Source organism: Hoplias malabaricus, chromosome 2, assembly GCF_029633855.1.
Source record: "Hoplias malabaricus isolate fHopMal1 chromosome 2, fHopMal1.hap1, whole genome shotgun sequence".
Lineage (NCBI taxonomy): Eukaryota > Metazoa > Chordata > Actinopteri > Characiformes > Erythrinidae > Hoplias > Hoplias malabaricus.
In genome coordinates, this window is record NC_089801.1 from 24863411 (window position 1) to 24888902 (window position 25492).

Here is a 25492-nt window from a genome sequence, read left to right on the forward strand (position 1 = left end):
TTGGCTTAATTAAAGGCCTAGTATGCGTGCATGTGTGTGGCAGGATTAAAGAGCTGTATGAACCTTTGGTTTCCATTAGCACCCAGTTTGTTTATATCAGCAGATTCACTGTAAGTGACTTGACTCTATAAATCTTGTTCTGCCAAAATATACTTTTTAAATGAATGGGCTGTCAAAAAATATGACATGCAGTAATTTTCTGATTATTTGGACTGAACCCAATTGATTTCCCAAGTTCTTCAAATCCTCAATTATCTTACAGCAAACAGGGTGCCTTTTCATCCTTTGGGTTGAGGCCAATTAATGCAAATTAAACAAGGGTAAATATATGTGTCATGGGACTTACAAAAGCAATGAATGTTCTAACATCTGGCTTCTGCTATAACACCTTTAGGGGGCTGTTCCTTTATTTGAGCTCTAGCTGCATTCATCATCAGTTACAGCCAACAGATATTATTATGTCCAAGCTGGGACATAGCCCTGTTGAGTCTTCCCCTGTTGAGTTGCAAAAGATACAAAAACCCACAGATGCCAGCTAAGGCTAGTGATAACTAATATTTATGACAGATTTCTTAACACTGCAAACAATATTGGTAAGTATATTTTTTGTATTTGAAGGTAAGAAATTCCAAGTTGAGTTCCAGTCCAGTGTTCCATAAATATCTACGCTAGGAAGGAAGTTAGTTAAATTGTTAATTGGGACACTATAGGCTTTTACTTTAATATTTGTAAACAAGTTTAATTAATAGCTATAGTTAATGAAGCCAGTTCAGTTTAGTAGTTGATGGCCGTTGGTGAATATAAAATTTAGCTCCAGAGCTTTTGAAGCATGTTTGCTCACAATGCACAAGATTGATGCATTCATTGACGCGCTATAGCATCTCTGGGTGAGGGTTAATTTACTATTCTCTCTCTCTCTCTGCTTTAGCACAACTGCTTTTGTGTAAAGATGTCTGGCTTAGTCTGTAGTTTGGAGTTTAGACTCTTGTTTGACAACAGACGTACACAGCGGTTGGGTCTGTGGGCATGAGTCAGATGTTTGTTCTGTGTGGTGTGTTTGCGTTTGTGTGTGTGTGTATGTGTGTGTGAATATTCATGCAGCAGGATCAAACAGCCCCTCACTGTAAGGCACAAGCACTCCCACCATCATACTGCATTCAAGTGCTGCTCCAGGTGCAGTGTCCCACACCTGAAGCCTAATGAGCCCATTATAACACACAGTAGAAGGCTAAAAACAGAGTACAATACAATAAGAAAGCACTGGTTCCCCATTCAACTAAAGTATTAAGTTTGTGATAAATGAGGAGGGGCATTTCAACGATTTTTATTATTCAAATATTTTATGTAGTGTCCCTTTTAATAGATGAGACTTTTTTGAGCCTCCTACTCCGACACACACATAGGCATGTTTTGCTTTCAGATTCCACTGGAATGGAAATACATTTAGTATGCGGTCGCAGATTCCCCCTGTGATAGTGTCAGTAAATGGGTTAAAAAACAAAGGGTCTCAGTCCGATATACTAGGCTTTACTAGGTATCTGGGTGTGCTTAAACAGTGGAGAGACCTCCAAACATTAAAAATAATGAAAAGAGATGAGGATATTGCTTTATTTCTCTTAAGGTGGAACTGGCTCTAAATTCACGAGGCTGTTAACTGCACGAAAGTAAACACAAACCAAAAGCGCTATAAAACTACACAGCTCAAGTTACAAATTAGATTCTGTGGCAGTTCAAACAGTAAATAAAAATGTACAATCTTTATTTTACAGTAGTCTGTATTTTCTAACATATGAATCTAACTTGGCTGCAGATAAATATTTGAAATTATTCTAATATGCTAATATGTTTGTAAGAATAGTAAAAATAATATAATAAAATGTATAATCAGAATGAATGCTCTGGTGTCTGTACTGGAATAACTTTGTTCATTCCAAGTAATAAGAAACTACTGGTGCAAAAATAATATTGGAGTTCTGAAACACCCACACATGCACACACGCACAGGCACACACACACACACACACACACACACACACACTCCCTCTTTACCACATACATGTTTCTCTGACATCTGCATCATGTTTGTGATAGTGTGGGGGTTTATGTAGCCGAGTGGAAAAAGCGGTCGCCCCTTTTCCGCCTTCTGCAGGCTCGTGGCCAGGGCAAGCGGGAGGAGGCAAGGACCCGCCGGTCAGGAGCCCACTGACCACAGTCGGGCATATTTGTGGCCGGGCTTTTCTCTGCTGCTGTATTCGTTTATAGCTGCACTCTGCAGAACGCTGAGCTGAGCCGAGACACTCCATGATTTGTGGGGAGTGCTGTTCAGTCCCTCTCCCTCCACACACACAAGCGTAATTGCTTGCACTAATACACATGTACACACTCACATACTTGTTTTTATACAGTGTTAGACACGGGGTCAAATATTTGCATTTATTTGCAAAAGTCAGGGTGCATATGAGTTCAAATCACGTTCAGTGAAAACTGTGGACTAAAGCGGTATAAATTTAGGAAGAACTGGATTTTGAAGCTGTGGAACTGTGTGTTTGGGAGTGATTGACCTCCATTAAGAAATATTGGGATTGCATTTGTGAGCCAAAACGTCTCATCAATTGCAATTAAATCCTCACTTTTGCTAATAGCTTTAACTAATAGGAATAAATACCCTGTAGATATTTTGATAGGAGATTTCTGTACACATGGTGCATAATCGCAACTTAATTCTAACTCAAAACTTAATCTTAAAACCAAAAACTGGTCATTTGAGATTTAAACAAGGAAATATAGAACTTTTCTAAAAAAAAAAATAAAGCGATTTAAAAAGCCATTGTGGCTGAGTCCTGTTTTTCTTCATTTTTTCGATTCAGGACATTTTTTGTGTCCCACAAATGTAGAAAAACAAGTACAAGCATGCACACACTCCTCTTTTCCAGAGCTGCAGCTCTTATATTGATCCCCTTGACACATTAAGAGGGATCGCCCCCATGGCTCAGAAGCAGGGGATAGAAGAAGGAAGAGAAGGAGGGATGAGAGAGGGGAGAGGGGTGAAAGATGAAGGGAGCAGCAGGAAGTCTCTCTGTCAGCAGCAGCGGTATGTGCCAGTAGTTTTAACAGTATGAAAGGAACGGGTGAGAAAATACCAGAGAGGAAACATTCTCTTACCACAGAGCATAGCATTACTCAGGATATGGAAACATAGGCTTGGCCAAGAAATTCTCATGTACAGGAGTTTGACCTAACACACACACACACACACACACACACACACACCTTTTCATGTCTGACTACTGTAGGCCTCATGTCCTTTCCTGTCCTATACTTTGGGGCTTCAAATTATATCTTTAGCTAATTGCTATCTTTAGCACTTGCTTATAATTAGTGAATTATAACCTGAACGTGCAAATATTGTCAAGATCCCTACCAGATCCGCACAGAAATGTTCTAACAGTACTCTAAAGCCTTTCTGTTGGACATATGTATAAATGTGTTTATAAAAAGTTAAGTACATTTGGTCCCTGTAAGGTGTGGTGGGGGTGTGTCCAATGGATATTGGCCCATTTTTTTTTATAATAAACAAAATAATAATAGTGATAATAGTAATAATACTCTAAAGGTTGAGTTGTTGATTTTTTTAAATATTGCTACATTTATTTATTTATTTATTTATAATTGAATGAATGAATGAGTGGCTATTTCCCTAGTATACTTCAGCAACAGTGCACTCCCTTATACTCTACTCCTTATCTCTCTCTCTCTTATTCACTTCCACTCTTAATTTCCTCTACAGTAAATAGGCCGTTCAACTCTCTGCCCTCTCTCTAGCCTACTTCTCGTAGCCCTGAAATAGCTCATCAGGGGCTATGCAGGTTTACAGCTTTCTCTGGGGACCTGCAAAACGAGGTCTGTCCTGGCCTACCATGCAACACTTTATTTCTCTCTCTCTCTCTCTCTCTCTCTCTCTCTCTCTCTCTCTCTCTCTCTCTCTCTCTTTCATGTAGCCTTACATGTACATCATAGGTGTAAATTTCTAGATTCATAACAATGTGTGGACATTTGATTAGGAAAATATTTAGTACATAAGAATGTCAAAATATTACATCCATATATTTCCCATATAAATAATGACAAAGACAATAAAATCAATACCACTACAATTTAACCTTTCACAATGTTTGAATAATTTCTTAAAAATAATTATTTGAGCCGATGGCTACCACTTTTCAGTTTTTAGCATTAAAATGAACCATAAATAAATAAATAAATAAATAAATAAATAAATAAATAAATAAATTGTAATCACAGTGAATCATCACCTTCTGCTGATGATCATGGCAGGATTGATTATAATAAATTATTATCAATTGTAAAAGCAATACACTTTAAAACGTTATTGTACTATATTGTAACAGTGGGTTTGGATATGAACTTTCTGCTCTTCCAGGAAGCCTCAAATAGAGGAAGAGTGCAATGGTCGTATTATTCAGGGCTGAATCGATGACCGTGTTTGACCATGTTTAAGCCCTGGAAAACAAATTGTCATCTCATTTTGGTCAGACTTCTCAGAGGGAAAGAATTTGTCCTGACCAGTTACGATATTTCAAAACCAAAACAGGCTGAAAACGCACACACGGCTTAAGTAGGATCCACTCCCATCCTATTAGAGCTGATGTATATCTACCACACTGTGGGTCAGCATGTCCAGGCTTGGCCCTCTGCTTAGCTTCTGTTACTTGGCATAGATTGCCAGAATGTAGTAAAGCTTTTTATTTCCAAACAAGAGGTAAACCTCCTTGACTCTGTCCAGAAAAACAGGCTCGTATCCAAGCAGACATGTGTGGCTATATTTGAAGGAGCAGCATTTTCTCCCAAAATTTTTGGTGCTAATACTGCTTAAAGTTGAACTACAATAGGATATTTCAACTGGAATGACCCCACAGCTCATAGTTTCTATTAGAAAGTCGTTGGAGCCTCACCAACCCCGAGTTTATAGTCCAAGGTAGCTGTCTGCATATCAGCAGTGTGTAAAGGCAGTAGTATTATAACATGTCTTAATGTGGCTTAATATCTATTTCTGGTTCATTAAATCCACTAACTGTGGTATGTGGGTGTGTTTCCATGGCATTCAAATGTATAATACATCACATAATGCACTGTTATCAACTGGTATCGCTAACAATGCTAACTGTGAACAAGCTAACAATGCTAACCTTGTACATCGGGTTTTCTGAACGTTTAACTGGAACGCAGTCAGCTCGGACATGATGTCATTCCCAGCTCTGACATTTGTTGGTAAATGGAACACATAAACCTCTTAAACATGGCCACTCCCATGTCCCTTGTAGAGTCATTCTTTTGAACATAATGTGGTTCATTCTGGCATTTTGAAGCAATTTGGTTCTGTATCTCTTCACCACGTAATGAAAATAACAAATACTTTCATGTTGCCCCTTTAGAGATCTTCCGAGATGTTAGTATGGGATTCTGCAGCCATAAAACTAGCATGCTGCAATGTTAGGATGTTAAATCTACTAAGCAAATTCAAATCCTTCTAGATCCAAGAATCTTATTCTTTGCAGTAGTGGGACACATGAGCTAAGCAATGTATTGACCTTTAGTGGTAGACAAACGATTTATGGATCCCTTGGGAAAAAAAGCCAATGTGGTGAAAGCATCAATATCACCTTATGCACACAAAGAATGGCTTCAATTTATATGAATTTGAATGGGCCTGGTACTGTATCCAGTGCAGCTAGTCTGTATGTAGTGTGAGTGCTTTGCACCAATCAGCTGATAAAGCTAGGATCCCACATGAATGGGTCAATGTGTCATTAGCATCAACATAAGGACACTAGTGTGCTAAGGCAACAATAGACAGTGTCTCGTCTATTACCATGGCTTAGCTCTTTTGCTGTGCCTTGGATATGTGCTCTACAAATGAATGCGTTGTTAATAAAATCTACAAGTCACAAGCAAATATTTATATTTTTGTCAATAGTCTGAGCTCATTTTAAACCAGACAGTTGCCAAGACATATGATGTACTATTATTCAATCAGACATCTCAACAGGCAATAGGTAAAAGTTTGACCACCCCCAGACAAATGTTTTGTAGACTTTCTAGTCAGCAAAACATCCTTAAATCCATCACAAAGAGAACATTTTTTTGTGTGCGCTGAAAAGAACACATTTGAGGAGGAAAGGGTCTGTGACATGGTTTTAATGGCACAGTAAAAATACAAAATTTTGAGTGCAAAGAATAAGGAAATTATTTGGAAATAATGGCACTTTAACTTTTTAATGGCTTTATTCATAAATTTTCACTTTTTACTTTGTACTCTTGCAATTTTAGCAGCAAATACTTAGACATTTTTTTTTTAATAATTACCTTATTTTCATGTTAAAGTGACACAATTCTTCGCAATTTTTTCCAGTGTATTACACTGTAAGCACTTAGCACTAAAAATGCTTAGAAAATGTAGTTGTTGTTAAGCAAGTTTGCCAAACCGCTTGATGCATCATCATCTCAAGGGAAAGCAGCCAGTGTGACCTACAAGGTAAAGAAAATGGTGTGCAGTCACTACTAATTTAATGCATTTCATCCATGGAGATTTACTTCAACCTCAAAGAGTGCCGCTTTCTAATCTGATCAGAAACAAAAGCAATGATTACTTATCAGATGGGACAATGTGGGCAGCTTTCAAACTCTGGTCAAGGTTAAGGTGATGAATGTTGTTTGTACCCCGTATCAGTTTCTCTGGAAATAGCCCGTTGCATGTTAACTAGCATAAGCTTAGTCTATAAATGCCTGTTCAGTATGTGTTCGGGTCTGAACTCATGTGGCATGACGCAGCGGCAGCAACAGGAAGGGTAGCATTCCTTCACCTGATTTAGTATCTGTTGTGGTATCTGTTTATTTTTTTCTTTCTTTTTGCCTAAAGCAATTCCGAAAGAGACTTCTGTCACTCTCAAATTACAAATATGACTCTTGCAGTAGCACAGCAAGGTTAGTGCTCTCCACAAGGACAAATACAAAATTCTGCAGCATAAAAAAAGCAGGAGTGGGCCAATAATTGTCTTGATAGGTAGTTGGACTGATAAATAGATAGAGTAAAGGTAGGTGTATTTTGTAAATATTCAAAATACAAATGAAAAAAACAGGCAGCAGATTTTCCAATGCAATTGCTCTTCAACGATGTAGCCACCTTTACAGCACAGTCAAGCACTGTGAGTATTTCACATTTTGAATTAATAGAAGAACAAATCTATTGGAATATCAGAACACAGTGAGCCAACACAGCAATAAACGACAACTGCAAACTAAAATCAATTGAATGAGAGCTTCTGTGCAGCATGGGAGGCATCCTCTGTTCTTTCGCGTTCACATTTGCTCTCTCTCTCTCTCTCTCTCTCTCTCTCTCTCACACACACACACACACACACACACACAAACACCTCTTAGTATGTGACACATCTGTGGAGAGAGACAATATTACATTGCATTTATAGGCAACTTAAAACAGTTTAGATATTGTTTAGAATAAGCTCCATTTTAACTTCCTAATGCATAAATTTTCTCACCATTTTGCACCATTCTCTGTTGTCTGCTCTGTTTTTGCTCAGTCTTCTCATGTCTCCGCTCGTCATGTCTGTTATACACAGTTTAACCCTTCATTTGCTCACAGTGTAGGGTGGCCAGGCAGCTGGCTTTACTCTGTATAGTCCAATTTTGAGCTCTCAGTCCACTGTCTGTGCAAAGCCTGGATGGATGCTTAATAGACCTCTCTTTTGGAGTGCACTAGTTAAACGTTTCACATTGAAATGGTTTTATTTGTTGTCATACACTCACACACATGTCAGAAGACAAACTTTGTATTAATAGGTTTCATTAGAAACAGCAATGTGTTGGCTACTGCAGAAGATCCAGACTCACTGCTTGTTTTCCGTGATGAACACAGCATGGGGAAATGAGAGGAATCAGAAATGTGAGGATATGCACCACAGATACCGAGTTTCAAGTTTGGAGAATAAAACTATTATTAATTTTATAGATTTCTTGATTAAAATTAGTAGCGTGCCTCCCTGTTTCTTGTACAATGTCCTCATTTTGGGGTAATGGTAATGGCCATCCTACTCCGCCACTGATTGAAGATGCTCAGACGGGGGACAGCATAACACTAATATGCCTGCACTTGATGTAAGAAGTAGAGTAAGTTTAGAACGACCAATTCTATCCCATGTTTACTCATTTTAAATCAATTCATCCACAAAAAACTCACTGGGTTGTGGGATGAAAGGCTCCAGATACACAAATTCATGTGCTAAACAATGGAAAATCTTTTTTTTTTTTCATAATATGTGCCCTTTAATGTAATACAATATCTCGTTATTCACAATTCACAATATCATGTTATTTATCAGCCATTTATTCAGTGCATATAAGCAACTTTCCAATTAATCCCAAATTTTCCTAAATACCTGCACTTACAGCTGTATATTAATATGCACTTTTACTACTTAAACCCTTAAATTATAAAGGACTTATTGCACTCCATCAAGAGAGAGACAGAGAGACAGAGAGAGGAACAGATTTGTGTTGTATGAGGTGTTTTTAGTTAGTTTTCCGACAGGTGTTTCTTGCTGTAGATAGGTCCAGCACCTCCTCTCATCCCCCGCAGTCTCCCGTGTCTTGACTTGACCGATTGCTGGCCAACCCCCGACCTCTCGTTGTCTGAGTGCCCATGCCGCATTACCATGGCAACACCTCAGCACCGGAGGCAGGCTGCAGGTCGACGATGCCAGCTCGGCCATTTGGGGCATTCGCATTGTGTGATGTCGTATACACAGATGGCCTTCAGAGACAGACAGGATGACAGGAGCACTGACCCTCCTTAAATACAATGATGCAAGATGCAGTCAGAGCTGTCACCCTTTGTTTTAGCCAGGCCAATAAAAGGAGACTTGTGTATCACTACTGATCTTACTGCAGGTTTACTGCATGTTTTGAGATTTCATGAAATATTATATGAGATGATTCAGGTTGTCTATTAAAAAAGATAGAAGCATGACCTAGGCTTCTTCCTGTCTTGTCTCAGCTCAACACCTGGAAGTAGACAATAACTGCCTGATTCTTTTATGCTATATCAGAATGAGGACTATGCCAATGTAGACCAGTGCCAATTACGCTCTCTACGACACCAAGCCTCAGATATCTACAGTATCACTGTGGATTAAAGTTACAATCTAATCTCTATGAAGTGTCACATGTAAAATCCCATTCATTTCACTGAGATTTGCAAACTTGATGGCGACAGGTGAATTTTGCATACATGACGTCCGGGCAAATACATTTCTCCTGCAAAATTTGGTGTTGAGCTCAACTTTGGTGAACATTGACATTTGAATTCATGCCCCTAACCAATAGCTCTGACTGTCTCTCTGAACAAACATGGAGGAAGCGCTGAATGTTGTGGCTTCAAACCTGGATTGTATTATTATTCAATTAACTATTCATTATTTCTACAGATTAAAAAAGACAACAGAAGCGAGAATCACAGTAAAAGTAGAGCTAGCAAAACCCTTCTCTGAGACCCCCTCATTTAGACCGCTGCTGCTACAATACTAGCTCTACAGTGGTGAAACGGCTGAACCAGAATTGAGGACCGTTTACATTTTTTGAGGCGAAGCGAAATGCAAAAATGCTGTGTGATCTGGGCTTAAGACTTTGAAGCTTAGCATCCACATTAGCAAGTCTGTTTGAGATCCTTAACTGGAAAAATAGGCCCTTATGTGATTGTTGGGGTATACACTTCCATTACTTACCTACATTAGCCTTCTGGCTAAGTGCAAAAATAAATTCACAATGTTCAGGCACCAAACTTGGCTGACATAGCTGATTGATGATATTTGGCACAATTGGGAAAACTGAAAGCTCCTGTTTCTAATGGCAGAGATTGAGAGAGGCAGAGAGAGAGAGGCAGAGAGAGAGAGATGTTAGCAGGGGAGAAGAGAAATATAGGACAAGCACAAGTCCTAGACGTTCAGCAAAGACTGCCAAGCAGTGTGCCCATCATTCAGTAAAATGACAGCTCCATAATGGATCATAACAGCACTGTACTGACACACTACTCTGGTTGTAAAGACACTTTAGATAAGAATCAGTACACTTCTGTAATTACCTCTCCACACCTGCAGAAAGCTTATCTCAGTCCCTTGCTTGGAGTTATGGTACCCTCTTATTAAGAAAGAAAGCCTGTCTTAACCAGTAGTTATCTATATTCTTTATCTTGCTGTATTTTATTGAGCAGATTAGACCTTCTTACAGCCAGAAGGTCACTGATATCTAAGATGCCCACAGTTTCATACACTTGAATAAGCCTTTGATAGATTATGGACTTCTCAGAGTATTTTCAAATCTCTCCCTCCATCTCAGCTCAGTGGTAGCCAATACAGGTGTCTGTTGGTTAGCATTCTCCTCCAAGTGTGTTGACCTGTCTTTTGTGTTTGTTTTATATATATGCTAAGGAATCTTTTTTCCTCAGTTCTGTTTTCATCTTTCACATTTAGTGCTCATGTTTAATCCTTTTGTTCTGTTAGCTCAGCTTTGCTGTCACACACACTTTTCATTTTCCAACTACAGCATTTTTACCTCAGGCCAAAGGGATCCCAAAAAGCGGTGAATAAAACAACTGGGTTTAATTTTGACCACCAGAACGTTGCTCTAAACCCATTACCCCAAATACCCAACAAGAGGACAAATATTTTTATTTCTTGAAAGATTTTGGTTTTCTTATAAGAAAAAAAAATACTACTCATATCAAAATCTATTATCTTCTGGAATAACACCATATTTTTTGTGTCATGCTTTCTGTGGAGATTGCACTCAGCATTGGGTGAAACTGAATATCCACATTTCCACGTGTTCTAATGAACATTTAGGCCATCAGTTGACCATGTTCCAGTTTGGTCCTTAAAAAGCCATTTCCTGTGGCAGGTGGTTATTTACTAAGAAGTTTCAGTGCAGATCTATAGAGAGCTCAGTAGACACTTAAAGAATTTTTGAAGACTCTTTTTTCATACTTGCATGATTATTGGTTACTCTGTTCACCTTTATTGTAGCCTGGATGAGATTGGACGTAGTATTAGCATGCGGTTTTTGGCGGGAGCTGGGTAGGCAGGTGCAGGGCTTTGAGAGTGGAGAACGCCACGCCATTTGGCACAGGATTCCCCCACCCCACAGAGATAGATAAGGAGTGCTGGAGCTGTGGAGGTATGGGCCTAGGCTAATTCCAGCAGCTCCTGCTTCAGAGAACAGAATAGATGGATTTGTCTGAGAGCCATGTCTAAGTGAAGCTGAGGTGTTATCAAGATTATATCTGACAGCACATAAGCTACTACATGTTTGTTTTTTAGCTTCCAAAAACAAGAGGTAAATGAGACTAAGCTAAGCTAAGTAATTAAGCTAGCGGTATAGATTGAATTTGAGAAAAGTATTGCAGTGTATTTCTATTGTTCAAATCACACTGGGTGCAGTAGTGTCTATCCACCTATCAGTATGTGTTTTTGGACTGTGGGAAGAAACTATAGCAGCTGAAGGAAACCAATGCAGACACAGGGAAAACATACCAAGACCCTGGAGCTGTGTGGCCGCAACACTACTTGACTTTGTTTGCCCAACCATTCATTATGTGAACAAAGTCAGTTTCGATTAAATACTTTTTAAAAAATCCAGAAATTTTTTAAACTGCAGAAAACATTTTCCAGGTAATTTAATCTCAGAAATCAGACACATTCCAAGCTTATGAAAAGCAACAATGGTGCTTAGTTAAAGCAACATGAAAACCTTCCTGGTGTGCATACCAATTAAGTAGGAAGTAGTAGGAATTTGATTTTGTTATTTTTTGTTGCGTGAGAACGTACAGTGATGGTGATAGAGAGTCACAATGCATTCAAAACAGATTTAGCCATGATATTTACTACCTGAAATCTCCAGATATCCAGCATATGTAGTTTTGTAATGTTTATAATTTTAAAATAGTGTTAATTGTAAGCGATATTTTGTTTGGGGCGGCACGGTGATGCAGCAGGTAGTGTTGCAATCACACAGCTCCAGGGACCTGGAGGTTATGGGTTCGAGTCCTGCTCCGGGTGACTGTCTGTGAGGAGTGTGGTGTGTTCTCCCTGTGTCCGTGTGGGTTTCCTCCGGGTGCTCTGGTTTCCTCCCACAGTCCAAAAACACACGTTGGTAGGTGGATTGGCGAATCAAAAGTGTGAGTGAGTGTGTGTCGCCCTGTGAAAGGGGTGACTTTTTTTTACATTCTGCAAATAGCTCTCCTTCATGAGCATGTTCTAGCACACTCAGGACTTCCATAAGACATTGTTTCAAGCAACATACCTAATGATTTCATGTAAAATCTACGTGTGGGGTAACTTTAAGGGGCATTAAAGTCTTTAGATGTCTGGTCCATATCACCAAAATAGTGAACCATTCTTTCAAAGTTTGTAAGATTCTCTAGAATGACACATTTGGCATCAAATTCCTCCTGATGACATTATTTAAACTGGTTGCAATATTCAGAGATTTTAAAGAACCAGTAGAATTCCCCTTTGATGCCATATGATTGACTGTAAATTGGAGGTATTTGCTACTGTTTCACATGAAGGGCACTAACACTAATCCTCTCTCTCTCTCTCTCTCTCTCTCTCTCTCTCTCTCTCTCTCGCTCAGGTGTACTGCTTGACATTCAGAAACACTTCGGAGTCGGCGATAGCGGCGCTGGCTTGTTACAAACAGGTGAGTCTCTATGAAGCTCATAATTACCCAGTGATGCAATCATCCAGCATAAATACCCCTTCACACCCACACATTGCTGAAACACACTCCTCATGCATGAGGAACCTATTACTAGAAGCCACTAAGCTTCTTAAATCCACCGCAATTGGGACAACAAAAGGATAAAAGCGACTAAGGGTTTCCACCTCTCCTAAATAAGTGCTCCCTTCATTCTTCCCTGGTTTCCCGTTCTCCTTGGTCTAAGTCTGGCTAATGGACAGCATTTAAAGCTCTAGTTGTGGAAATAGAGTGCTGCCTAATCACATTCTCAAAAAAGTAATGCATTACAATATCTATCAAAAGTGTCTATTTTGGATAGAGTCACTCGTATCTCAACAATGGCTTCAGAGAGAATCCCTATAAAAAACTAACTTACACTGTATCTGTATTCCCCCAGAGTTACTGGTTTCAAAAGGCTAAATGTCAGACTCATTCTGGACTCAAAATTATTTAAGTAAAGCCCTTCACAGAGTGTAAGTGCAGTGATTGTTGTTTCAAGTGAGGTTGTGAAAAGGCCAGGTAATCACAGAGCTCTCCATTCCTCAAGTTTCTGCCTCTCCGCTTCCTGCTGCCAGGAGGAAAAGCCTGGTTTACACTGAAGCACAGTGAGCTCTTGTGAGATCGATAATGCCTTCGTAGTTTTTTCTCAGTCCAGCCTTTTAAATGATGACCATAAACCATGTATCAACTGGTGTGATGCTGGTTTAGCTGAGTACCCACCAGTGTGGTAGGTAACAGCTTTCTTTGCTGCTAAGCAACAACACGTTGTAGCTGTTGGATCTGAACAATGTCCAATCTCCAAAATAGTCCCATAAAGAAACAGTAGGTAAGATTTGGTATTTTTGCTCCTGAGCTCCCCTTAAAGGCGCAGGGTGTAATTCTCTTTTACAGCACCATCCTCCAAAAGTTACATAGTGCAATTTCTACAGCGCTGAGCCCAGAGTAGCAACATCAGATGGCCTGTTCTCCCTATTAAACATCAGTGAAGCATCACAATGGTTTTGAAGCTGTATATTTCAGGTAAAATACTAATGGTGCTTTAATAGGAGACGGAGCATGTTCCTTCACATATAATGGAATATAACATTTTTATAGCATCTTTACTATTCTGTCGTGAATTGGGTTATGGCTAGAGATTCAGTTCTTTGGTGTTTTCATGGTCCTAGTGGGAGCAAACTGTGGATTTAACAGTAAGAGATGCTTAGTGACACAGGGTATAATTTTTGCATGTGGCCATGAACCTCAGACTGATATTTCCAACATGATCCTTTCCATTCACAGCCGTTGTGACTGTGTAATATTGTCCTCAGTTCTAAGTACCACCAATACAATTTCTAAAATAAATAATAGCAGAGTACTCTATTAAAAGTGGGCCTTAATATATTTAGAGCTCAAATATCGAAATCTATGCTTTATTTCCTCTCAAAGGGCTATTTTCAGCTGGTATCCAGACAGCGGAGGCCTATCGTGGGTCAGTGGAGACTCTGGTCATTGGGTGGGTTTAGTATGGAGAGTGCTGTGTTGTGCTGGGGGAGGGGGCCTTGAGTAGGGACAGGCGAGGGTATTCTGAGGCTTTGGGTAGGGCTTCCTGAGCCGGGCCAAGGCCGAGAGCACCTCAATTAAGCTTTTGTGTGTGAGAGAGCCCGTTATGTGGAAATCCCATTGGCTGCTGGGAGTCGTCTCTGTTTAGTGCTTTAAATGTCAGCATACAGAGAAGCACAAACCTGGGTCTCTCTCTCACACACACACACACACACACACACACACACACCTGTACACATGCTCACATACAAACACACATCAACTTGGAGAAACACACACTCACATATACATGCACACACACACACACACACACACACACACACACACACACACACACACACACACACAGTGCCTCATTGAGAGCTTGCATGCTAGCCAGGGGAAGTCTGGGATATTCACTTCTAGCCAGTGTTTGTCCATTGCCTCTGTTCGCTTGGTCTGAAAATATTAAAATCACTGGCTCGTGGACGCCTGAAAAAACATTTACTCATAAAACTTTCAGCTGTAAAGTGTTGGATGTTGTCATTTTCAAATAAATCTTTCACTGTTTTTTGTGTGATTTTTTTTTTAAGTCTGAAAAGCACATGAAAAACATCCAGTGTTGAGGCCAGGATTTTAGACTTACTGCATAAAGGGCTTAACAGAAGGGACTGTTAGACCGCTCATTCTAACATTACGCTACATGCTGTTTGTGTGTTTTTTTTATCGGTGGTGGAGTGGAGTCTGGATAAATAGGCACTATGTTCTTTTAAGGACCACCAATTGGAGTCACAATGTGAACACCCAACTTTTCCCCCTTTCAATAAAACTTTTCCCTTTTTGTTTTTAATAGACCTACAAATAGTATAAAAGTAATGTTTAAAATAATACGTAAATATATAATAAATAATCCACATTTTTAGGCCTCCTGTTCCTCTCCTGAAGTCCTAAGTAAGAGCAGAATGTGCTTGGCCATGTTTATTTTATTTTATACACAGCTAGAAGGCCCTGAGGGCTCCCCACTAGGTATTCAGCTCATGATTGGATGAATGTTGAGTCTTAGCTTGCCTAATGATCTCATGGCTAATGTTTCACAAAGGGCAGCAATGAACTGAGAGAGAGAGAGAGAGAGAGAGAGAGAGAGAGAGAGTAAAAAAAGAAAGAGATCTATTAATGTTGACGCCTTTATTTAAAGATGCTGGTGTTGGTCCTTCTCCAGTAACAGCAACAATAAAAATAGCCTTGTCATGCTTTGCTCTGCACTGAATTACACTCTAGGTCAAGATTCCTAATCTGTGCAGTAGTTATTTGTTTCAGGCCAACTTGTGGTTGAATGATTGGTTTGGAGATGCAGGCTATTGGTTCTTCCCCAGCAGGGAGCTCACACTATTGGTTTATACCCAGCAGGCAGAGGCAGCTATTGGCTGCTCCCAGCGGTGAACTGAGTAGTTGGAGACAAGGTTGACATTTGTTTGGACTTTTTTTGTGCTGCACGACTGCTTTCTGTAGCCGCGAGTGCCTGCAAGCGTAAATGTCAAAAAACTTTTACTGAAAGTCAAAAAATCTCTTTGAAAATCAGCAGATGTCTATTTTATATCATTGTAAATGTCTTAAATGAACACTGGGTAGTATTTTTAAATTATCGTGATGCTCCAATAACCTGTAATAGGGAGAATAGAGCCTCTGTTCATGAAACTATGAGCCTAGCACTGCACAAACTGCACTATGTAACTTTTGGAGGAGGGTAGGAAACCACCACTGTCCTCACTCCTTGTCGAAACAGTGCTGTAAAAAACAAAATACGTTATGCAACTGCAAGGGAGCCCAGGACAAAAAATAAAAAGTAAAATAAAATAAAATAAAATAAAACCTTACTTAGTGTTCCTATAACATGGACGGTGCAAAATGAGACCTAGATCACAATAATCAGCCTTACACTTACATAAAATGTGTGCTCAGGATTACAGTAAGCTGTAATAGAGAGCGCACAGAGAGTGTGTGTGTACATCAGATTCTGTGTGTTCATCAGATGCCTGTTTGACCTCAGTGTCACACACCTGCAGAATTTCGTATGCCTCAGCCACTGGCTGAGTGCGTCTGTGGTCTGTGTGTGAGGGCGTGTATGGGGTCACTTGTGAGCAGCTGGGGTTGGTGGGTGGGTGTCAGAATGGCAAGTTAACGCTTTAGTCCACCTGCTATAGTGTGAGGTGAATGTCTGAATTTTTCATGATATTTTAAATGTAATTTTTGTATCAGTGCTACTATCACCACTGCTGCTACTAATATGGAGTTTATTAGTCATAAAAATAGTTATAGTTAAGCACAGAATTCCAACATCCCCCCCACCCCTGACACCAAAAAATAGTCAGTGAGCCAGGGCAAAGTTGACCTCTTTAGTTGATGTTAGCTGAAATTACTGGATGTACAGTGCTGACTGTCTGATATCTGTTGTGACGCTTTGTCTTTGGTTTTCACAATAATGGGCCACATAGTGTAATAGTAGTGAATGCATGCCTTTGGCTAGAGCAGGGTATCGAGTGTCTGTGAACCATGAGGTCATACAGCAAACAATTTCTTGACACCAGACACTCTGAGAAATGACACCTGCATGTGATTGATCTGGTCTAGTGACTGTCTAATGATCTACATTTGCAGCATGACCTTTCTTGTCCAGTCAGCACAGATTTCTTTCTCATATGGAATACACTCTGGAAAGTTGGGATGCGTATTGAAGTCAGTATAATATCATATGGATAGAAATGAAGAAGAGAAATGATTGGCATCACACCGTCAACATGGTTTTACAAAAATAAACATATCTGTGTTTGCTCAGTGGGCACAGCCTCTAAGATTTTAAGAAAGAAAAGCGTATTCTTTTCTACGTAAATCCTCAACTCAAATTTATTAATCCTTGCATTCAGACTGCATGAATGCACATTGGTTCTATCTTGGTAAGGTCCCACGTCCTGGGAGTGTGACTGGCATTTTAATAATCTGAATTGGCAGTTAGTGTTCTCATCCAAGCGTGTTTGGACTCTAGCGTGCATGTGCTAGCTTTTAGTTTCCCTGCCTAGCATTACTGTATAATTGTGAAAAATTAGCTTAAAAATAACATTCTCCACGACTATAATTAAAAATAGATCTGAGTAGGAATCAACAGAAAATCCAGTAGTTCTCACAGTGCTGATTAAGGGGCTACAATTTTAATTGTGTGGCTGAACGGGTTGGATACTGACTATATTGGGCTCTGGTTTTTGTCAGCCAAGTTACGAAGCGTGTCACATATCTGTTTGTCATCGCTAGAGAGACACATAGAAAGCCCTGGTGTAACTTTATCTGCTCTAAATTGGCTCTCCTCAGCTGTACAGTGTGAGCGTTAGCCTGGACATATCGCACCTGTCATTCAATTCCACCTCCACAATGGTGAGCATTCCATATACATTCCCTTAGTTAGTGTCATTCCCTTGCAGCTAGTTCCTCGTTACTGGGCTATACGTCTTTACAAAATTTTCACACAATGTGAAGGACAGCTGCTGTGTTCTCATTATGTAGTAAACTACAAATTCACAGAATACAAGATATTTTTCTTTGATACACGATTTCTTTTTTTTTCTTTGTACAGCAACAGTACATTTAATAGTTGGCTCATTGTTTTGGTTAAATTTAACTTCTCAAACTATTTTTCAAAAATACTTGCTGCCTATTTAATAAATAATTAATTGTACCAATGGAATCAAATCAAAACAAATCATCGGGAATTGTATCTTTCCTCAAAGGTCAGTGATTAACCTCCCGCGTTTTAATCAAGATTAACAATGCGATGAATTCAAGCTGATCTCAGATCTGTGGAAAAGCCTTAAGTGACAGTCCCCCAGGAGAACAATGACCTAATGAATAGACGCGAACAAACAGTGGTCCTAATGAGACAAATCTAACAAGCTGCTAGCCTGGAGGCTTTCTCTGGTGATGAGATGAGAAGAGAGAGAGAGAGAGAGAGAGAGAGAGAGAGAGAGAGAGAGAGAGAGAGAGAGATAGGGATGAATAGAGTGAGGGAATAGGGGAGAAAATGGAGAGAGGGAACTTAGATGGGATTACAGTCCTGGAGCAATTTCAGACTTTCCTTTTATTTGAAAGGGGATGGGGGTATTTGAGAAAGAGAAGCTTCTTTACATCTGAGAGATATATTTGCAGATGTGCTGTGCATGGGGCTGCATTGCCATGCTGGCACCTCCACTCCATCATGTGTCAGTGAGCACAGGGCACCCATGACCCCTACTTAGGACCTCTTTTGATAGGTATTAACCACTGCACACCAGAAACACCCCACAAGAACTGCCGTTTTGGAGAAGTGTTGACCATAACACAATGACCATCACAATTTAACCCTTGTCTCAGTTGCTCCTTACACTCACCCATTTTTCCTGCTTCCAACACATCAACTTTAAGAACTGACTGTTCACTTGCTGCCTAATATATTCCACACTTTAATATGCATCTTTGTGAGGAGATAACCGATGCTATTCACATAAATTGTTAGTGGTTTTAATCTTGTGACTGATCAGTTCATGTGTAGAAAATGCAAGATAAAATATAAAACCTTTTAAAACAATGTATGTAATAATAATAATAATAGGATTTTTTTTTCAGTTTTTAGCGCCTTTCACAAAATCATAAAAAAAAATAAAATAAAACACAATAACAAAATGTTTACAAATATTAAAAACGATAAAGAACACAAAGAAGAAAAAAGAAAAGTTTTGAGCTGAGATTTGTAGTGAGGCAGGGAATGGACCTGGTACTTACTAACAGAGGTGTTTTAGAAAGTAAACTCTGGCAGTAGGGAGTTTGACTTTGTAAACTCTAAAAGGTCAAGAGGTCAACAGAATGACTTTAAAGGAGGCAGGTGGCATCTGTGCGCGAGGTGTGTGTCCGGAGCCACTGCCCATGTGTGTTCTGCCCCGAGCCGTGACACGACAGGTCCCTCGTCTGCGTCTAGCCCCGTCTAGTCACTTCGTCTGCGCCCTGTGTCTGATTTAGTTACACTGCAGGCCGTGGATGAGTGATCGTGGCACAGGTGGATCATCCCCTGAGGACAGTGAGCTATTCTAAGTGTAGTTTTTTATATGAATACGATATGCTACTTTGTAAATGATGAAGAGGAAATTAAAAAGCGAGCACATTTCAAGAAAGACTTTCAGCGTATTAGTTTTCACATTCTTGCCCAAAGTCAAGAAGCAGGCACCATCATACACACACACACACACACAGACACACACACACACACACACACACACAGAGACACACATCCAGTTGTGTCATGCTACTGTACATCCACTGTATGTTTACACAGTCACAAATGCCCCATTCTCAACTTACATTTTAATGGAGCCTGTTCCAGTTCCTGATTTCTTTGGCTGGACTTGAGACTCGATATCTATTTGTTCTATCAGCTGTGCTGACCCCTCACACACACACACACACACACACACACACACACACACACACACACACAATCTTGTATCTGAGAATTGTGGGGACATTACACAGACATTCCAGTCATTTTGTAGAGACTTATCATTAACTTTTCCATACGTACAACTAGCTCAACCATAACCCTAACCTCAACCCAACCAGAAAACATGTCTTCACCTTAAAATGTAATGATTTACATTAAGGAGGCCAGCTGGTGGTCCCCACAAGGAAGACAAGTCACCACAATGCGAGGGTGTAAGCAGGTTTTGGTCCCCACAGTGTGATATATACTTGGGTCACACACACAAACAGCTGCCTTTGCATGTCTCTGTCTTTCTCTCTCTCTCTCTCTCTCTCTCTCTTTTACACATGCCGTCTCACTCCAAGGCTCAGACACAAGCATATATGCATATGAACTTATCATGATGATATTATAGACAAATCACTAAGTAGATTCATGAAAACACAACTCGTGGCTTGCTGAAAACAACAGGCCAAACCTTTTAGGGGCCAAATGTTTAAAACGTTTTTTATATTTAATGTTTTTTTTTTTACGTTTTTCAACCTTTGGTCATTTTTTTTTGTATTGAGCTCCAGGTGAGACATATAATTGTAATTAAAAAAATTAAAACATTTTGCTCTTTTGTCGTTTTATGGTAACTCTTCCATAATATTAAATATGGAAATAGTCATCTTGTGTTCTCCCTGTGTCTGTGTGGGTTTCCTCCGGATGCTCTGGTTTCCACTCACGGTCCAAAAACACATGTTGGTAGGTGGGTTGGTGACTCAAATGTGTCCGTAGGTGTGAGTGAATATGTGAGTGTGTGTGTCGCCCTGAAAGGTACTGGCGCAGGTACTTGAATTACAAGTTTGTGTTACACAACAACACTTTAAAACTTACTTTACATATGCAGTAATATATATGCCGACCTACTACTCTTACTGTGTATGTGTGCTCAGGTTCCAATTTCACCACTGTATCTGAGCTGTGTGCCTCCATGTACTTATTAGTCCTGTATCCCCCATCATTCTCTCTCTGTCACTGCCTTTCTCTCTTTCTCTGTATTTGTGTGATTAGGCACCTGACATGACACGGTATCCTCCCTGCTTGGCAGCTGTTTCTGCCCAACTGTCAATTTGATGGACACCCTGTAAAAAACATGCACTCTAGAGAGCAAATCAGAGGGGCAGAGTGAGCAGGGGATGGTGAGAAAGATAGAACCAGAGGGGGAGGATAGAGCCAGATAATAGTGATTGAGAGATAGATTGAAATAAAGAGTGAAATAGAGGCAAGCACCTCCCACCAAACACGACTCTGCGATCTAATGACCCGTGGCAGTATCGATTTTTTTCCATCCCTCTCTCTTTCTCTCTCTCTGACTTCGGGTAAGAGTCTGCCTCCATCCCTTCCCGCTATGAATAGCCAGCCAGTTTCTTTTATTCCAGACCAGAGTCCAGTGACGCAAAGGCACAAGTGCCTGATGTGGTTAGAATGCAAATGGCAAATTCCCCTCCCAGTTTCAGCCCCTTGTCTCTATCTCTATGTCTCTATGGTTCTGTTTGTAGGCCAAGTCTCAAAGGGGGCACATATCCCACCTCCACATTCCCACCTAACTCTAACTTCTTAAGTCATTTCATCACAACGCCACTCGCCGAGCAAATCAGAGATAAGGAATACAACACAACTTGATGTTCTCCACTGATCTCAGAAATATTATCGTTAAAATCATTAAACAGCATCTCAAACATTATAATATACATATATAAAATAAACATTTTAACTAATATCAGGACACTTTATGGCCTAAGTCAAAGCCAGCGTCTCACACAAAACACACCCACCCACCCACACAAACCTCGCATTGATCCTAAGTCAGTACCTTCAATAATTCAGCTTGGCTGAATTGCTCCCTGTTGATTGACGAGCTCACCAACAAATCAATACCAGTCGTAGATTTTGGCAACCCCCCACCCCTGAAAGAAATGGCCCACACACATACGCAATATACAGCTCCATCTATCAAGGTCATATGCATCACTTCACTGGCAGAGAGGACTGTGAGTGTGTGCACGAGCATGCGTGCATGCAAGCGTATACACATCCACATGACAGCGCAACACAGCATCAAGTATTTCTGCAAGCGTAAGTGTTTGAGCCTGTTAACTCCAATATATTTGGAAGGATACAGAACACACACACACGCACACACGCACACACGCAAACACACACTCTGTCATTTAGGCTTTTCTCTATCATTAGACGTATAGTTCCTCTAGTTATGGCAGGACAGGAAAACACCGCACCCTTTTTTCCCAAGCTTCTCAGAACCCAGCTACTACATACCTCAGCATCCCCAGTGGAAAAGACTGAAAATGGCATGATAATTACTATATATTGGTTTTAAAAACTTTGTCGTTAAAATGGATGTAAATGTACTGTGTTATTTATTTTTGTACCCATGTGGATATCAATGTATTTCATTATTTCTTTTCTTGCTTTCTATAAAATATTAAGCAGAGATGCATTATGATATTGTAAATTAAACTGGTAATGGCAGATAATAACAAAATAATAATAATAATCTCACACAGCCTAACAACTGATGTTTCCAAATAATATTTGATATTATACTCATCATTGCTTTTACAGAAACCCTTTTATTTTTGAATATTGTATGTTTTATTACATTTTTAAAATAATGCTATACGATGATTATGCATGTGCTTCAAACTCCATCCAAACAAGTCGTCAGCTGTGAACTGTTGAGTTGGGATTCACTTTCCTCAGCTCATCTGTGGCCTGCTGAATGCCTGGAGAACATTTACTGACACTGAGAGCTGTGAGCTTGATGTGAAAGGAGGCCCTGACTGATTGCAGGGGGTTCCAGGGAAGGTCTGACCTACATTTGTTGCTATGATTATTCTTTAGGAATCTCAATTTTGAGATTATCCGCCTGGGTTTCCTCCGGGTGCTCCGGTTTCCTCCCACAGTCCAAAGACACACATTGGTAGGTGGACTGGCGACTCAAAAGTGTCCGTAGGTGTGAGTGTGTGAGTGAATGTGTATCTGTGTGTCTGTGTTGCCCTGTGAAGGACTGGAGCCCCCTCCAGGGTGTATTCCTGCCTTGCGCCCAATGATTCCAGGTAGGCTCTGGGCCCACCGCGGCCCTGAACTGGATAAGGGTTACAGATAATGAATGAATGAATGAATGAATGAATTTTGAGATTATATGTATTGATAGAGATATTGTATAACTGAAATGGGCCATTAATATTCTCCTCCAAGCATGTTGAGTTGTTGTATTTAACAGTTTGTAAGAATGTAGTGGTGCCAAAAGTAAACCTTGTACTTCTAGTAAAGCACCAAGAACATGGTCCAAAAGTAAATTGGAATAAAATGTGTTACTTTGGAAGCTACATATACCAACAATACAAAAGTGGTGGTCTATACATTTTTACAGCCCTGGCAGTGACAGTATTCAGCATCAGCTCCAGATGTGTGCGCACCATGGTCACATCCTACAAAAATGTGGCCTTGTTTTCATGAGTGTCTCTGAATTGTAGGCTTCAACCACAGCATTCCACTCAGTTCTATACTCGGCTGCTTCCAGAGGTTCAGGGAAGTCCTAACCACAAAGTACATCCATCAAATGATGGCCACTGTAAGCTTAGGCCCACACATACATGTAAACTGAGACTACCAAAGCCTGAAGATGTTTGCTTTTTTGAAGTGGCTTTAAGATCCACCGACCTATTCACAGAGTGAGCGGAATGTTAAGGATGTTTGCAGCATATTCTGGTGTAGTGTGCGAGTGTCTGTGACTGGAATTCTGAACGAGGAACGTGGGAAGCAGGACGGTTAGGTGTGAGAATCCTCAGCAGAGGATCAGATCTCGAGAACTTGAGCTGCTTAGACACATTCGTCACAGAAATATGACAACAGGCTCTCACTGCCTGTCGTCTGCCGTTCTTCAGCACACTTTGTTTGAGTGTCTTCATCTAGAGGCTGTAAGGGGCCAATATAAGCACCATTATATGTTGAAGATATCCAGGCCTTTACTGTCTAGCTGTCATACACTAGCTACTCTTCCCCATTCCATGGGAATTAAGCTGTTCTTTTTGTTTATATCCTTTTCTCAGTATCGGTTTCCTAATAGCTCCATATTCTTTCAGACCCATAGGAATGTTTTGCCTTCCTGTAGTTAAAGGACAGACAGTAATATCTGTGGATTTTTTCAGATCTGAAGAAAGGAATTTTTTATTTAGTGCAGAATTTATCCAGTCTCTCAAAGACAGTTAAAAAATGTGAACATCAAAAACATGTGAAATTTAATTTAACGTTTGTAAAAGGTGCTTTGTAGTTATTAATTTCAGTAGTTCAAATTTTATTCTACCTATCTGACCTTTCCTCAGAAATAAAGTTAGATTTCTTCTATTCAAAACATTCAAACACCTTTAAAGTAATAATAGTTAGTATATTTAACTTAAAATGACAGCTGCAAAAGCATTGTGCTGCCTCACTGGTCTGTAATAATAAGAAAATGGCCTGTGCCTTTGCTGCTCTGGGCTCGAAACTGCAGAAACTGCACTTTGGAACATTTGGAGGAGGGTAGGAAACAAGCACCAGCCTCCCCCCCCCTCCTTTGCTTTCAAGGCAGTGCTGTAAAAGTGAAATACACTCTCCAACAGTAGGGCAAAAATACTCATCTCATGTACCTTTAACTTGACCGTTGCTTTGGTCTGTGTAGAAATGTGATAAATGAGCTCAGAGCCACTGAAGACACACTTTTTCATATCAAACAAACGCACAGTGTGTTGTATTTCTTAATATCTGTGTGTTTGGGGGGTTTACAGCTCATTTTCTATGCAGAGAATAAACAGTTTAAATGGTAGTACAGCACGTTTTGCCCTGAGGTATTAGGTCCTCATATTTATGGAATGTATCAGCTGCCTCTACATCCTGCTAATGCTGCCATTATCATTACCAGGTCTATAGAATAAATGAGGCAACCCTAGATTTCACAGCATCTAGATATTGCCTATTTCAAATCAGTGTTTCATGTCTATAGCTACTGTAGTGCACCAAAAGAGGACCTTAGGGAGACCGGTCTCATTCACCAGCACTAAAAGGCATACAGGCATGCTCATGCTCTCCTCCCACACACCTATTTTCAACAATTTTGCACACACACAAACACACACACACACACACCAGCACTCTCTCTTCAAATGAAAAATGTCTGAATGTGTCAGTTCAGTCAGAGTGTGTGTCCCTAATGATGTGCTAAATCACTCTAGTCCACTTATCTCTCATCACTGCTCAGCTGGAACAGAGCTCAACACTGTAGCTTTAGCCCTAGAAGTCAAGCCTTGGGGCCTTTACACAAAGAGAGTGATTTATTCCTGAGAATTATGAATGTCAGTAAATTACACCAAATACTTTCATCAGATGGTGAAAATGTGGCATTATTTTGTTTGCTCTGTAAACACAAACAGTCAATGCTGTCTCTGGCCTAACATGGTGACTGGCTATAAGAGCTTGTTTGCCATGTGTCAGACCAATTAGCTTGTCTTCTGCTTTGTTACATATGGTGATACATGATATAAGTCTAGTTTTAGTCTAGTCTTTGAAAACAATATCTTAAAATTGATGTTACATTACAAAACATAC

General features: G+C 40.0%; 1 protein-coding gene across 1 annotated transcript in view; it reads left to right on the forward strand.

Moving 5' to 3' along the window:
- Positions 1 to 25492, forward strand: part of spns2 (SPNS lysolipid transporter 2, sphingosine-1-phosphate) — a 109947-nt gene that overhangs the window by 18585 nt on the left and 65870 nt on the right. Inside the window, exon 2 of the mRNA XM_066660782.1 lies at positions 12724 to 12789. Within this exon, the coding sequence (XP_066516879.1) occupies positions 12724 to 12789 (66 nt within the window). The remainder of the gene's footprint in view (positions 1 to 12723; positions 12790 to 25492) is intronic.